We start from the raw sequence: 16,609 nt of genomic DNA, 5'->3' as shown, positions 1-16,609 counted from the left end.
TGAAAATATTACATTGACAATCGATGTTGTAATATACGGTTATTAATATCGTAATAGTCGGGGGAAGTTAGTTAGATCTAAAAACCCGTCTATATCTATATCACCTGCCGTCAACCCTCCGAGGATGTAAGTTGTGTTCGTTCGGTCAAGGTCGCACGTGAAACCTGTCGCTTTGATTTGCTGATTTGCATATAATGTCAGGTGTAAAGTTTTTGAATCGGTCTATTTCTGGAACGAATTCGAAAGGATCATACCTGCTGATGCATGACGCAAGAGGTATGGTGGCAGTTTTAAGTGAGCCTTTCGGCCTTCAAGGTACATTTAACAATTATACGCCTTCACTGCGAAAACTTAATGTGATTGTCACAGTCGATTAGAGCATACAAAAGTATATGTTGTGTGATAGTGGGATTTTGATTTATCTCAGTTTACACGTCGTAATTATGCTCCCTGTACATTGTCCTCAAGTTGCCAGAGTGCATTGTGAAATAAGGCCAGACACTGTTAGTGATTTTTTGGCGTACTTGTCTTTTTGATAGTGTAAATTTGAGTTTTCTGCGTGTAAAATCCATATTTCTTTTAGTGACTCATTCTTGTTTCAATTAACATCTTGAAAGAGAAATCACACAATTCGATCTATAGTGTCTATTTATTAGCATCCAAACTAATTATTTCATATTCTAACGACCATAAAAAATCGATTAATAAATATATAAATACAATATTTTGCATAACAGAAGATCTCCTTCGTGGAAGAACATTTGTCTATTGCTTTGGTTTCCACAATATACCAGTACCATTCATTGTCCTTCATAGGAAACCGACCCATTGGATGTTTTGGATGGTGTTGCCATGGTAACTGTAACGCATTTAATGACGCCACACCGTTGACTACTACATTATTAAGGTCAACAGAATTCAGTGCGGATTTATAACCACGGAAAGGCAAAATGTGTGTAACACACAAACAAAGAGACAAAATGAACAACCAGTAATGACTTCTTCGTACAGCCTGGGTAGGCCCAACAACGATGCCTTATGCACTGCCAAGGACGGTTAGCAATACACTACCAAGGTAGGTTCTCAATGCACAACCAGGGTAGGCGCCCAAAGCACAACCAGGATAGCCTTTCTACTGCCAAGGACGGTTAGCAATACACTACCAAGGCAGGTTTCCAATGCACAGCAAGGGTAGGCGTCCAAAGCACAACCAGGATAGCCTTTCTACTGCCAAGGAAGATTAACATTACACCACGAAGGCAGGTTTCCAATGCACAACCAGGGCAGGCGTCCAAACCACAACCGGGATAGCCTATCTACAGCCAAGGAAGATTAGCATTACACTACGAAGGCAGGTTCCCAATGCACAGCCAGGGTAGGCGTCAAAAGCACAACTGGGATGCCCTGCGCACTGTCAAGGACGGTTAGCAATACACTACCGATGTAGGTTCTCAATGCACACCCAGGGTAGGCGCCCAATGCACAACCAGAAGGTTCGCAAAAACGTTTAAGGTAAGTTCCCAATGCACAGCTAGGGTAGGCGTCCAATGCATTACAAAGATAGATGCCCAATGCATTAAAAAGGTAGGTGCCCAATGCACAGCTAGGGTAGGCGCCCAGTGCATTACAAAGATAGGTGCCCAATGCATTAAAAATGTAGGTGCCAATTGCAAGGCACGACCAGGATGCCCTGGTTCCCACGTTCAGATGCAACATCCGAAACCATGTACCATCAAATGAGGTGCCAAATGCCCCGTGAGCATACCATCAAGGAAGGAGCGTGCAGTCCAATACATCGCCGTGTGGGTAGGTATCCAAGGCCTGCAGGGTGCCATGCTGTTATAAAAGTAGCCAGATATTAGTCCTTTTCAGACTTCCTTAATGCCCATACGGTCGTTGGGGGATGTAGATCGACGTGGTCGAGAGAGGGACTGCGTCCGCATATGTCTGTCCAGCGAACTTTCTCTGCATGCATAGCTTCCTTGAGGACCTCTTACAGTGCGTAGTTCGTACGTTTGGACGTGTTGCCAATTATCGTACGGGTTTTGCTGATTAAGACGCCTGTCAATAAGCGGCATCTCGTCAGATGGCGATCTCAGATCTCCTCTCCTGCTGGTAGTTGTTCTCATCAAGGAGGGTGTTCGCTGCTGTATGGCTTGGTATTGATTTTGATCCTGTGGTCTCCGCTCAAGAGATGGTGTCCTTCTAATCACACTGTTTCTCTTGTTCTCTGGCATTTTCTCTAGAGACGGTGTCCTTCTACTCATTGACTCTCGACCTCTGGGATGATTGTTTTGCTTCGCACTGTGACTCCTGTGCTCTGGTCTTCCTCGAGAGTGACCTTCATCATTTTCAGACTCATAAGGCCTCGCTTTTTTCTGGACCCAAACACGTGTTTCTCTGGGTCTTGAGCCGGGTCTTGCCAGTTGTGGACTCTGCCTGATAATATTAGGACCATGAAGTTTTATATCAGCACGAGCAGTTGCATGTTTATGTATACTGTCTGCACGTGTGTTGTTGATGGACTGAGACGATGCCGAGTTTGTTTGTTGTAGCTGATAGGTTGAAGGCGCCTCCGTTTCTTTGATCTCAACTGAGTGTTTGACTTCCTGAATATTTTTCTCCAATGCGTCAATTCTTGTTGATATTTTACTGTAAAAGCTGTTTAACTGATTTAACACCTCATCTTTGGCTTCAGTTATGTCTGAAATACAAGAACACAAAAGGCATATGATAACACACACAGCATCTGTTTAGAGGCTTCAAACTTAGATACCTGAATGTGTAAAATGTAAAGGTTTAAATCAAATTCTAAAATATTCTCACAGGAGATAGAACTCAACCATGACAAATACACTCTTTATTGACAGCGAAGTGATAAGTCCGAATGACATTATTAGCTGAATACTCGAATTAATCGGTATTAACGTCATGTCATTCACATAGTGTAAAGACAGGATTGACACGTGAACAATGAATGGCCAAGCCCGAAGTGATCGTAACTGCATGTTTTACTCAATACTCCGCCCCGAAGGGATTCCCTAGTGTCCTTTGCTTGTCGTACGAAACGCCGGGTTTTTCATTTATAATTCCTCAAATGCAAAAAAAACCCTTATTGAAGTCAATTGTTATACATATATAAGTCAGCAATAATAAGGTCACTGCTTATTAAATCATTTAATTTAAAACAAAAAATATGTAGACAAAAATATGAAATCGGTGACATCTTATAGTGCAATGATGCACCTCAAATCCACACCCACCATCTATCACCCAAGTAGACTAGTGTTCGTCTATTTAATATAATCAAATAGCTTTGTTAGATGATCAAATGCTATGGAACTATTAGCAAAGGGAAGAATGTAGTAAAATCTGTTCAATGGCAAATGAAACGTGAATAATAGAACGTCATGATCGTGAATACTTTAGTTTACTGTTTTTCCTTCAGTTTTACATGTCCATTAATTTGCCTCTGACCTTGCCAAAACACGAAAGAATAGTATACTGTCTATCACGAGTGTCTGTTCATTATTAGTAAACAATAAAGGCAAGTGTCCCATTGGGAGGCAATTCTATTTCTCTTATTAGTCAATGGTCAATGATGAGAAGGTGTGGAGTCTCACCGTCCTTCAATGTTTCTCCTTTCTTGTCGAACTTCATCTTATGGACGTAGCGCAAAACCACTTTATGCATGATTGCCTGGAAGCAAAGCACAATTACATCTTACTTTTAGAAGTACTTGGTGTATTAATTGGGGACGATTACCCTGCGAACGTTTAATGCTTGAGGTGAGACCTTGTTCACAAAGTACACGACGTCGTAAGATTGTGAGACTGCGAGTGCGGACATGGACTCATCAGTTCTCAGTCAGTGAAAGTTGCAGCAACACAGTTACCGGCATTTAGTGCAAAGACCATTTTAAACTTACATCTGATATAAAGGTAAAAATGTTCAAGGGATATGATTAAGATCTTTCGTCTTTTGTTGTATATTGCTATCAAAATAAAACATTTTGGATACTTTTGAAGACTCATATATATGTACATCATACTTTTAGTTGGGTTTATTTGTATTTGAATGGCACAAAGACTTCGGAGGTCCCACGACAAAACTGTAGGTATACTGGCAAATACATGCAAGTACAACTCGACTAACTCTTACTTCCATCGACCCCTGTATCACCTTACAGTGCCATGGAACTCTATGGCATGAATGTCTCATAATACTGAAAACCCAAACTTAAAAGGTCGTATGTGTTTCATTTTATGATGCTAAGGGGCCGCGGGCGTGATAATGTTTCTAATGTTCTCAGCACTTCGGCATTTTCATAAACTAGACACAATTTTTGATAACAACTTTTTTATTATACTAATAATGTCATGTGGAATAAATAATAAAGAAGTTATTATCCACAAATCATGTTTACTTTGTCATCCGCCAACTTCTAAGAAATGCCTATTACACCATCCTCCCATAAGTTGACTGACTGTGATATAACTGAAATCTTGTTGAAACATAACTTCACTCACTCACTTCCTAGCTTATAATACATACCTTTTACATGTCACGAATATGTCACTTAATGATCACACAGTTTTAATCTCACCTACTCTCTTGACTAGTATCTCACCTTATAATCGAACTCAAAACCGTCGTCATCATTTTCCGTGTCGTCACTGTCAAACTGTAAACAGGAAACAGACGTACAGTAATAATGTTATGTTCTGTCAATGTCAAACTGTAAACAGGAAACAGGTTACTTACTGTAATATTGTTATGTTCTGTCAATGTCAAACTGTAAACAGGAAACAGACTTACGGTAATACTGTTATGTAAAACAGGAAACAGACTTTTTGTAATAATGTTAGGTTCTTTCAATGTCAAACTGTAAACAGGAAACAGACCTACAGTACTACACTTTGGTTCAGTCAATGTCAAACTGTAAAAGGGAAACAGACTTACAGTAATACTCTTAGATTCTGTCAACGTCAAATTGTAAACAGGAAACAGACTTACTGTGATATTCTTAGGTTCTGTCAATGTCAAACTGCAAACAGGAAACAGACTTACAGTACTACACTTTGGTTCTGTCAATGTCAAACTGTAAACAGGAAACAGACTTACAGTAATACTGTTAGGTTCTGTCAATGTCAAACTGTTAACAGAATACAGATGTACACTAATTCTCTTAGGTTCTGCCAATGTCAAACTGTAAACAGGAAACAGACTTACAGTAATACTGTTAGGTTTTGTCAATGTCAAACTGTAAACAGGAAACAGACTTACGGTAATACTGTTATGTTCTGTCAATGTCAAACTGTAAACAGAAAACAGACGTACACTAATTTTCTTAGGTTCTGCCAATGTCAAACTGTAAACAGGAAAAAGACGTACAGTAATACTGTTAGGTTTTGTCAATGTCAAACTGAAAGCAGGAAAAATACTTACTGTAATATTGTTAGATTCCGTCAATGTCAAACTGTAAGCAGGAAACAGACTTACGGTAATACTGTTAGGTTCTGTCAATGTCAAACTGTAAACAGGGAACAGACTTACAGTAATACCGTTAGGTTTTGTCAATGTCAAACTGTAGACAGGAAAGAGACTTACGGTAATACTGTTATGTACTGTCAATGTACAACTGTAAACAGGAAACAGACAAACAGTAATATTGTTATGTTCTGTCAATGTCAAACTGTAAACAGGAAACACACTTACAGTAATACTCTCAGGTTCCTGTCAATGTCAAACTGTAAACAGGAAACAGACTTACTGTAATATTGTTATGTTCTGTCAATGTCAAACTATAAAAAGGAAACAGACTTACAGTAATACTGTTAGGTTTTGTCAATGTCAAACTGTAAACAGGAAACAGACTTACAGGAACACTGTTATGTTCTGTCAATGTAAAAATGTAAACAGGAAACAGACTTACGGTAATACTGTTATGTACTGTCAATGTAAAACTTTAAACAGGAAACAAACTTACTGTAATATTGTTATGTTCTGTCAATGTCAAACTGTAAACAGGAAACAGACTTACAGTAACAATGTTATGTTCTGTCAATGTCAAATCGTCAGCAGGAAACATACTAACAGTAATACTGGTATGTTTGTGTCAAATGTTTTTATGTCAAACTACGCACTGATATATATTCGATGATTTGATATGGAAATCTAACAATTGGAAATTGTACGTTTACAAATCATAAAGTATACTTAATGGTGTTTTTCTTCTACTGCAGGTCTTAAAGAAGAGGATTAACTTGAGAATGGACTTGGGTGTCGGAATGATATTGAAAGGAATAGGTAAAGTCGTGCCCTCTTCTATAAATGATATCCACAATTTTGCACGTGCAAACTTCCACTCCATGTCTTCGTCTATCTGCAAATGAGAGGGTGGTACGTTTCGTAAGTCGTGACGAGAGATTCGGCGTGAGTGGTTTGAAGAATCATGTACATTTGATGAGATGAAATAAGATTATTTTTGGATTTCAAGGTACATTGTTTTAACTGTAAAGAGAGAGTTGCGAAGCAAAGTCAACAAATTGCTGCATCATATATCTGCGGGAAAATAATCTGAAAACAACTTATATGCAGTATTTATACTAAAAGCTATGGTTAATAATAGGTTTTCAAAGTGATAAGTTGTGCTTTATTGGACAAATCCTCACCTGAATTTCTTCAAATGTGTTACTCATCATGGCTATGAGCATATTGATGAGAACTACCACAGCTCCCAGTATGTACACTCCGTACAGAATGAAACCCACCATCTCCACTACCTTGTGAGAACCCCCCTCGCTGATCTTAGGGGCCTCAGAGTTTCCCATCCCGAAAGCTGCCCAGAACAAAGTCCCTGAGGTCTGCATCAGACTAGAACATAATGGCCAAGAAGGTAAAATCACTTTCCTAGCATTTCTCCAGTCACTTGATCTGCAGCCCTTTCAATCACTTGTATCTATTACAGTCACGTGTATCTATTACGATTGTAGTCCTTTCCGTTATAAAACTACACCATTTATTGTGTACACTATATATACACATATACATAAATATAGGTATCACACTTGTCATTTATTTAATGAAATACAGAGTGAGTGAGTATGACTTTGCGCCGCTTTTAGCAATATTCCAGCAATATCACGGCGGGGGACACCAGAAATGGGCTTCACACATTGTACCCATGTCGGGAATCGAACCCGGGTCTTCGGCGTGACGAGCGAACGCTTTAACCACTAGGCTACCCGACCGCCCCAATGAAATACAGAAGGTAGACCATAAAGCATGAAAACTCGCAAAACTACAATTGTAATAAAACATGTGTGATTGTATCACATAAACAATCACGGAGAAGGACGTTGAAATGAATCCACATATCAAAATGTCGAGAAAGTGGAACAGGGTAAACCAGATGCGGGTGAAATACTGTACAGCGACAGACAAAGACAAGCCAAACTCCTCAAGTCATCACACACAGAAGGCATTTCTGCTTCCATGGATACCGTAACGGATTTTCCAAGGATTATTAGTAATCACAATGTCAATCACTCACGGACTGGAAACACAAGTAATGAAAGTACATATGGCAGGATCTCCTTCAAGTAACTGAACAAGATAGGCCAAATATAAACCAGAAACCTAACAGCTGTGCGTCACAGCAATACGCCAAGACCATGAAGCAAGAATTTGATTTTTCGGACAAAGAACATCTTATGAACTTATATTTCGAAAATGACGATTAACATACATTTGGAAACACAGTGCACAATACAAAGTCTACATATGATGAACGTGTTCGAATATGAAGGACAAACCGCAGAAATCATCAGTTAGCTGTGCTGTATTCGATGATTGACCGTATGCCGAACCAGATCACATGTCTTGCTATGTGTCACTCTTCCGCGCGCAATGTAGCACAATACGAAGACAACATTAAACAGTAAATGGACAAAAGCATACAATGAGCACATTTCCCAAAACAAAATCGTCCTAGACTTGTGTTTACAAGACATTAATATTCCACCAGGCGAAATATCATCTGAGTGTGGAAATCAATAGCTCTAATGCATTGTTAGTATTTGCTAAACGTACCAATTTATTTAACACAATTCTCAAAACAGAATATCTTCCCAAAAAGTATAGACTTGGAATTGTACGTTCAATGTGTACGGTCCTAAGTAAGATCTTACAATCTATAGGTGCATTAGTTGACATCAGGTCTGGGTAAATTAATTGCAATAGTTATTTTACAACGAAAATATCCGTTATTTTTACAACGGATTTATAAAAGAGCAATGTGCAGATGTAATGTCTGACTGTACATTACATGAATGTGTGATTATTTATCCAGAAAATCACCGAAACATGGAGCCTTCCTGGACTTTGATCGTATTAGGCATGCTGAAATATTTGTAAAACTGTATATGATAGGCATTAAGGGGAAGTTGTTAAATTTCCTCTATCAAAGTTACAGCAAAATGTGTGCATATCTCACCTACTTTGGTGACATATCACATACGTTTCATGTCGAGTAGGGCAGGTGCTTTCTCCGTGCCTTTCGATGGGTTCTTTCTTCGTATATTAATGCTCTGATCTGTGATGCTCGCTGATGACTTGACATTAATAAGCGCCACACCTAGAGGTCTACAAGTTGCTCTTGATACTGTCACTCAGTATGCCTTTGATTGACGATTAACTTTACAAACCGTTACATTCAGTAGATTGAATTCTCAACATAATCCCTTCTAATTCTAACTTAGTGGTGTTACTATTCAAACGTCAGATAGCGTAACATATGGGGTTTACCCTTGTTACCGAATGTCAGTGTTTACCAGCGCTGGCAATCCCGAGGAGAAATGGTTTGTTCAACTTATACACCGACTCATCGCATAGACAACGTTTTTAAGTAATTAACTGTAATAAAAACTCGCAAACGTATAACCTGTACCGGAGATGAAATATCGCCTGCAGTCGTGAACTCGGTTCAATGAAACCGGTGACCTCAGCACGTGGGTTTCGCAACGGTGCGAAATCTGCACGTGCGCCTCGCAATGGCACGAAATCTGCAGGCGCGTCTCGTAGGCTGAAGAGGATGTCTGACAGCGAGGCAGTTTTTTTTTTGACTCAGTCAAAATTTCGATCCCCGGAGAAAGACCTGGATGATTTTCAATTTCGTTTTGGGGAACCAATGACGGAGGAGATTATGAGAGAGAAGTTAAAAGGTACTGTTTCTAAGCTAACTCGAATGAAAAATGACTGGGCTGTGGGTATTTTCAAGTGATGGCAACAGGAGAGAATGCAACGCTCAGTCAATGAAAATCGTCGTTTGCCTCCTAGATGTTTGACACAGCGTTCGCAGGATATGGAAAAGCCGGACTTGAACACTGCCTTGACGTACTTTTTGTTCGAAGCCAGGAAGCAGAACGGGGAAGTTTATCCATCCACGACGTTATATGGAATATATGCAACCTTTTTGATGACGATGAATTTAAAGAGGCGAGAAAATCTCTCGTGCAGTAATGAAAGAAAGGAGTGGTCAGGGATTCGGTGCGTCAACACGCAAGTCGACAGAAGTTATATCCGAGGAAGAGGAACAGCAATTGTGGGAAAAGGGGATGCTTGGAGACTCTACTGCGCAAACACTACTGGAGACTGTTTTGTACCTAACTGGTAAGTGTTTATATTGTACTAAAGGGCAACGAACATCTCTACCAAGCTAACATAGATGAGCAGACCATTTGTGACCAAACTGGGCATCGCACGTGTGTACAAGCGTGCAAGTGAAGATCAGAAAGCGGTTGTTTCCGAAATTCAGTCGAAGGCCAGTAAAACGGAGTCAGCTCCCTCCTCAGCATCTTCTCCTGTTTCTTCTGGTGTTGACCTCCGCATGGACCTTGTGATGCTTGTGAACACATGATTGGGAAGACGACGCCATTGTTGCTCCAAAATGGTGCCAAGATCTTGCAAATTCTGTGGTTGGTTCTGGAGAGTGCGCAGACTTCTGCCAAGAGTGATTGAGTGAGTGAGTGAATATGGTTTTACGCCGCTTTTAGCAATATTCCAGCAATATCACGGCGGGGGACACCAGAAATGGGCTTCACCAATTGGACCCATGTCGGGAATCGAACCCGGGTCTTTGGCGTGACGAGCGAACGCTTTTTTACCACTAGGCTACCCGACCGCCCCTTCTGCCAAGAGCATCACAGACGTGTTCGATGGGATTGAGGTCGGGAGACCTTGACGGCCAGTCAATGACGTTGACTCCCACATTCTGAAGGAAATTCCTTGTCAAAAGTGCTGTGTGGGGTCTGGAGTCAGAATCGGCCCGCAGTATGGTGCTTGAAGGTCAGCAGTTCTCAGACGGTTTCGAACAGTTTGCGCACTCGGTCTACCCCTAAACAGTTCATTTCCGGTTGATGTAGCCGTCAAAAATCGGTTACGAAGGTGACGTAAGACAATCTGACGATCCTCTGCATGTGACGTCACATGTGATCGACCTGGCCGAGGGCGATCAGCGGTGGTATCCTTTTGCTGTAGACGCGTCTGTAAATCATAAAGAGTCCGTCGACTACAACCCATCGTCCTTGCGACTTCAGCTACGGACGTTCCCGTCTGCAACATGCCGATGGCACGTTCACGTTGTACATTTGAAAGGCGTGGCATGACAAATGGCTTTAAAGACTTTTTTTTTTTTTTTTTTTTTTTTTTTTGTTAAAGACTGCCAACAAGTATGGTTGAATACACGTGCGGTATTATGGCCACGTGACCAGTTGCACGTGAAAAACCACTTTTGCCACTATAGTGCTGTGCACATGATTTTGATCGATTCACCTGCACAAAAACGGGTGTTATCTGAAGACAATACGTGGCCATTACTGTTTAAATACACAATAAGGGCCCATAATGATAACTGGTCAAAATGTTAAGATTTTAGGATTTTGAAGTTTTTAATTTGGTTTAGTATAGTATACATAGTGTCGTTTCAGTCAGCAGCAGGTGTATAAATAACCTTTACATTCCATTCAGTCAGCATACATCATGAACTGAGGTTGCAGTCCCTTCAGTGAGCAAACATCATGAACTGAGGTTGCAATCCATTCAGTCAGCATACATCTTGTACTTGGGTTGTAGCCCATTCAGTCAGACTGCATCATGTACTGAGGTTGCACTTCATTCAGTCACCACATATCATATACTTGGGTTGCAGTCCATTCAGTAACCATGCATCATTTACTGAGGTAGCAATCCAATCATTAAACATACATCACGTACTTGGCTTGCAATCCATTCAGTGAGCATATATCATTTACTTGGATTGCAGTCCATTCAGTAAGCATACATCATGTACTTGGATTGCAGTCCATTCAGTAAGCATACATCATGTATTTGGGTTGCAGTCCATTCAATCAGCATACATCATATACTAAGGTAGCAATCAATTCATTAAGCATACATCACGTACTTGGCGTTTAGTCCATTCAGTAATCATACATCATGTTCTTGGGTTGCAGTTAATTCAGTAAGCATGCATCATGTTCTGAGGTTGCAGCCCATTCAGCCAGCATACATCATGTACTTGGGTTGCAGTCAATTCAGTCAACATACATCATGTACTGAGGTTGCAGTCCATTCAGTCAGCAGATATCGTGTACATGGCTTGCAATCCAATCAGTGAGCATATATCATGTACTGATAATGTAGTCCATTCAGTCAGCATACATCATGTACTTGGGTTGCAGTCCTTTCAATCAGCATACATCATGTACATGGGCTGTGTCCATTCAGTGAGCATATATCATTTACTTGGATTGCAGTCCATTCAGTAAGCATACATCATGTACTTGGGTTGCAGTCCATTCAGTCAGCAGATGTCATGTATTTGGGTTGCAGTCCATTCAATCAGCATACATCATATACTAAGGTAGCAATCAATTCATTAAGCATACATCACGTACTTGGCGTTTAGTCCATTCAGTAAGCATACATCATGTACTTGGGTTGCAGTTAATTCAGTAAGCATGCATCATGTTCTGAGGTTGCAGCCCATTCAGCCAGCATACATCATGTACTTGGGTTGCAGTCAATTCAGTCAACATACATCATGTTCTGAGGTTGCAGTCCATTCAGTCAGCAGATATCGTGTACATGGCTTGCAATCCAATCAGTGAGCATATATCATGTACTGATAATGTAGTCCATTCAGTCAGCATACATCATGTACTTGGGTTGCAGTCCTTTCAATCAGCATACATCGTGTACTTGGGTTGCAGTCCATTCAGTCAGCATACATCATGAACTGAGGTTGCAGTCTATTCATTGAGCAATCATCATGAACTGAGGTTGCAATCCATTCAGTCAGCATACATTGTGTACTTGGGTTGTAGCCCATTCAGCCAGAATACATAATGTACTGAGTTTGCACTCCATTCAGTAACCATATATCATATACTTGGGTTGCAGTCCATTCAGTCAGCATTCATTATGTACTGAGGTAGCAATCCATTCATTAAACATACATCACGTACTTGGCTTGAAATCCATTAAGTAAGCATACATCATGTACTTGGGTTGCAGCACATTCAGTCAGCATACATTATGTACTTGGGTTGCAGTCCATTCAGTCAACATACATCATGTACTGAGGTTTCAGTCCATTCAGTCAGCAGATATCATGTACATGGCTTGCAGGCCATTCAGTGAGCATATATCATGTACTGATAATGCAGCCAATTCAGTCAGCATACATCATGTAGATGGGTTGCAGTCCTTTCAGTCAGCATACATCATGTACTGAGGTTGCAGTCTATTCAGTCAGCATATATCATGTATTGCGGTTGAAGCCCATTCAGTCAGCATACATCATATACTAAGGATGCAATCCATTCAGTCAGCACATGTCGTGTACTTGGGTTGCAGTCCTTTCAGTCAGCACACATCAGGTACTGAAGCTGCTGTCCATTCAGTCAGCATGCATCATGCACTGAGGTTGCAATCCATTCAGTCAGCATACATCATGTACTGAGGTTGCAATCCATTCAGTCGGCATACATCATGTACTTGGGTTGCAGTTCATTCAGGCAGCATACATCATGATCTGAGATTACAGCCAATTCAGTAAGCATACATCATGTGCTGAGGTTGAAGTCCATTTAGTCAGCATACATCGTGTACTTGGGTTGCAGTCCATTCAATCAAGATACATCATGTACTTGGCTTGCAGCTCATTTAGTGAGCAAACATCATGAACTGAGGTTGCAATCCATTCAGTCAGCATACATCACGTACTTGGGGTGCACTCCATTCAGTCAGCATACATCATGTACTGAGGTTACAGTCCATTCAGTCAGCATACATCATGAACTGAGGTTGCAATCCATTCAGTCAGCATACATCATGTACTTGGGGTTCACTCCATTCAGTCAGCATACATCATGTACTGAGGTTGCTGTCCATTCAGTCAGCATGCATCATGCACTGAGGTTGCAATCCATTCAGTCAGCATACATCATGAACTGAGGTTGCAATCCATTCAGTCAGCATACATCATGTACTTGGGGTTCACTCCATTCAGTCAGCATACATCATGTACTGAGGTTGCAGTCCATTCACTCAAGATACATTATGTACTTGGCTTGCAGCTCATTCAGTCAGCATACATCATGTACATGGGATGTGTCCATTCAGTGAACATATATCATTTACTTGGGTTGCAGTCCATTCATTAAGGATACATCATGTACTTGGGTTGCAGTCCATTCAGTCAGCATACATCATGTTTTTGGGTTGCAGTCCATTCAGTCAGCATACATCATGTTTTTGGGTTGCAATCCATTCAGTGAGCATATATCATGTACTGATAATGCAATCCATTCACTCAGCATACATCATGTACTTGGGGTGCACTCCATTCAGTCAGCATACATCATGTAATGAGGTTGCAATCCATTCAGTCAGCATACATCATGTAATGAGGTTGCAATCCATTCAGTCAGCATACATCATGTAGTTGGGTTGCAGTCCTTTCAGTCAGCATATATAATGTAGTTGGGTTGCAGTCCATTCAGTCAGCATATATCATGTACTGCGGTTGAAGCCCATTCAGTCAGCATACATCATGTACTGAGGGTGCACTCCATTCAGTCAGCATACATCATGTAGTTGAGTTGCAGTCCTTTCAGTCAGCATACATCATGTACTGAGGTTGCAGTCCATTCAGTCAGCATATTTCGTGTACATGACTTGCAGTCCATTCAATCAAGATACATCATGTACTTGGCTTGCAGCTCATTTAGTGAGCAAACATCATGAACTGAGGTTGCAATCCATTCAGTCAGCATACATCACGTACTTGGGGTGCACTCCATTCAGTCAGCATACATCATGTTTTTGGGTTGCAGTCCATTCAGTCAGCATACATCATGTTTTTGGGTTGCAATCCATTCAGTCATCATATATCATGTACTGATAACGCAGTCCTTTCAGTCAGCATACATCATGTACTGAGGTTGCAGTCCATTCAGTCAGCATATTTCGTGTACATGGCTTGCAGGCCATTCAGTGAGCATATATCATGTCTTGCAGTTGAAGCCCATTCAATCAGCATATATCATATACTAAGGAAGCAATCTATTCAGTCAGCATATATCGTGTACTTGGGTTGCTGTCCTTTTAGTCAGCATACATCATGTACTGAGGTAGCAAACCATTCATTAAACATACATCATGTACTTTGCTTGCAATCTATTCAGTCAGCATATATCGTGTACATAGCTTGCAGGCCATTCAGTGAGCATATATCATGTCCTGCGGTTGAAGCCCATTCAGTCAGCATACATCATGTACTTGGGTTGCAGTTCATTCAGTCAGCATACATCATGTACTGAGGTAGCAATCCATTCAGTCAGCATACATCATGTACTTGGGTTGTGTCCATTCAGTCAGCATACATCATGTACTTGGCTTGCAGTCCTTTCAGTCAGCATACATCATGTACTGAAGTTGCTGTCCATTGAGTCAGCATTCATCATGTACTTGGTTTGCAGTCCATTCAGTCAGCATACATCATGTACTTGGCGTGCAGTCTATTCAGTCATCATACATCATGTACTTGGGTTGTGTCCATTCAGTCAGCATATATCAATTTCTTGGCTTGCAGTCCATTCAGTCAGCATTAATCATGTAGTAAGGTTGCCATCCATTCAGTCAGCATACATCATGTACATGGCTTGCAGGCCATTCATTGAGCCTACATCATGTACTGAGGTTGCAGTCCATTCAGTCAGCATGCATGTTGTACTCAGGTGTCTGTCTAATCAGTGAGCATACAGCATGTACTTGAGTTGCAGTCCATTCAGTCAGCATACATCATGTACTTGGGCTGCAACTCATTCAGTCAGCATATTCAATGTACTTGGGTTCCTGTCCATTCAGTCAGCATATATCATGTACATGGATTGCAGTCCATTCAGTCAGCATACATCATGTACTTGGATTCCAGTCCATTCAGTCGGAATACATCATGTACTTGGGTTCCTGTCCATTCAGTCGGAATACATCATGTACTTGGGTTGCAGTCCATTCAGTCAGCATGCATGTTGTACTTAGGTTGCTGTCTAATCAGTCAGCATACATCATGTACTGAGTTTGCAGTCCATTCAGTCAGCATACATCATGTACTTGGATTGCAGTCCATTCAGTCAGCATACATCATGTACTGAGTTTGCAGTCCATTCAGTCAGCATACATCATGTACTTGGGCTGCAGTCCATTCAGTCAGCATACATCATGTTCTGATAATGAGGCCAATTCAGTCAGCATGCATCATGTACTTTGGTTGCAGTCCATTCAGTGAGCACACATCATGTACCATGGTTGAAGCCCATTCAGTAAGCATGCATCATGTACTGAGGTTGCAGTCCATTAAGTCAGCATACAACATGTGCTTGGGTTGCAGACCATTCAGTCAGCATATTCCATGTACTTGGCTTGCAACCCATTCAGTCAGCATACATTATGTACTAGGGCTCCTGTCCATTCAGGCAGCATTATTATGTACATGGATTGCAGTCCATTCAGTGAGCATACATCATGTACTGATAATGCAGCCCATTCAGTCAGCATACATCATGTACTTGGCTTGTACATACATCATGTACTTGGGTTGAGCCCATTCAGTAAGCATGCATCATGTTCTGAGGTTGCAGCCCATTCAGTCAGCATACATCATGTACTATGGTTGCAGCGCATTCAGTCAGCATACATCATGTAGTTGGGTTGCAGTCCTTTCAGTCAGCATACATCATGTTCTAAGGTTGCAGCGCATTCAGTCAGCATACATCATGTAGTTGGGTTGCAGTCCTTTCAGTCAGCATATATAATGTAGTTGGGTTGCAGTCCATTCAGTCAGCATACATCATGTTTTTGGGTTGCAGCCCATTCAGTCAGCATACATCATGCACTATGGTTGCAGCCCATTCAGTCAGCATACATCATGTACTGAGGTTGCAGCGCATTCAGTCTGCATACATCATGTAGTTGGGTTGCAGTCCATTCAGTAAGCATGCTTCATATTCTGAGGTTGAAGCCCATTCAGTCTGCATACAGCATG

General features: G+C 41.0%; 1 protein-coding gene across 1 annotated transcript in view; it reads right to left on the bottom strand.

The window, feature by feature from the left end:
* Positions 1–690: 690 nt before the first annotated feature.
* Positions 691–16,609, bottom strand: part of LOC139477682 (short transient receptor potential channel 7-like) — a 62,284-nt gene continuing 46,365 nt past the window's right edge. Inside the window, exons 8-12 of the mRNA XM_071260060.1 lie at positions 6,675–6,876; positions 6,225–6,385; positions 4,631–4,685; positions 3,624–3,699; positions 691–2,704 (exon numbers count right to left, since the gene is read on the bottom strand). Coding sequence (XP_071116161.1) covers positions 1,869–2,704; positions 3,624–3,699; positions 4,631–4,685; positions 6,225–6,385; positions 6,675–6,876 — 1,330 coding nt within the window. The 3' untranslated portion in view covers positions 691–1,868. The remainder of the gene's footprint in view (positions 2,705–3,623; positions 3,700–4,630; positions 4,686–6,224; positions 6,386–6,674; positions 6,877–16,609) is intronic.

Source organism: Haliotis cracherodii, unplaced genomic scaffold (assembly GCF_022045235.1).
Source record: "Haliotis cracherodii isolate W230 unplaced genomic scaffold, xgHalCrac1.p SCAF_34, whole genome shotgun sequence".
Classification (NCBI taxonomy): Eukaryota; Metazoa; Mollusca; class Gastropoda; order Lepetellida; family Haliotidae; genus Haliotis; species Haliotis cracherodii.
The sequence above is the reverse complement of the archived record's forward strand: the minus strand, read 5'-3'. Positions and strand labels throughout refer to the sequence as shown.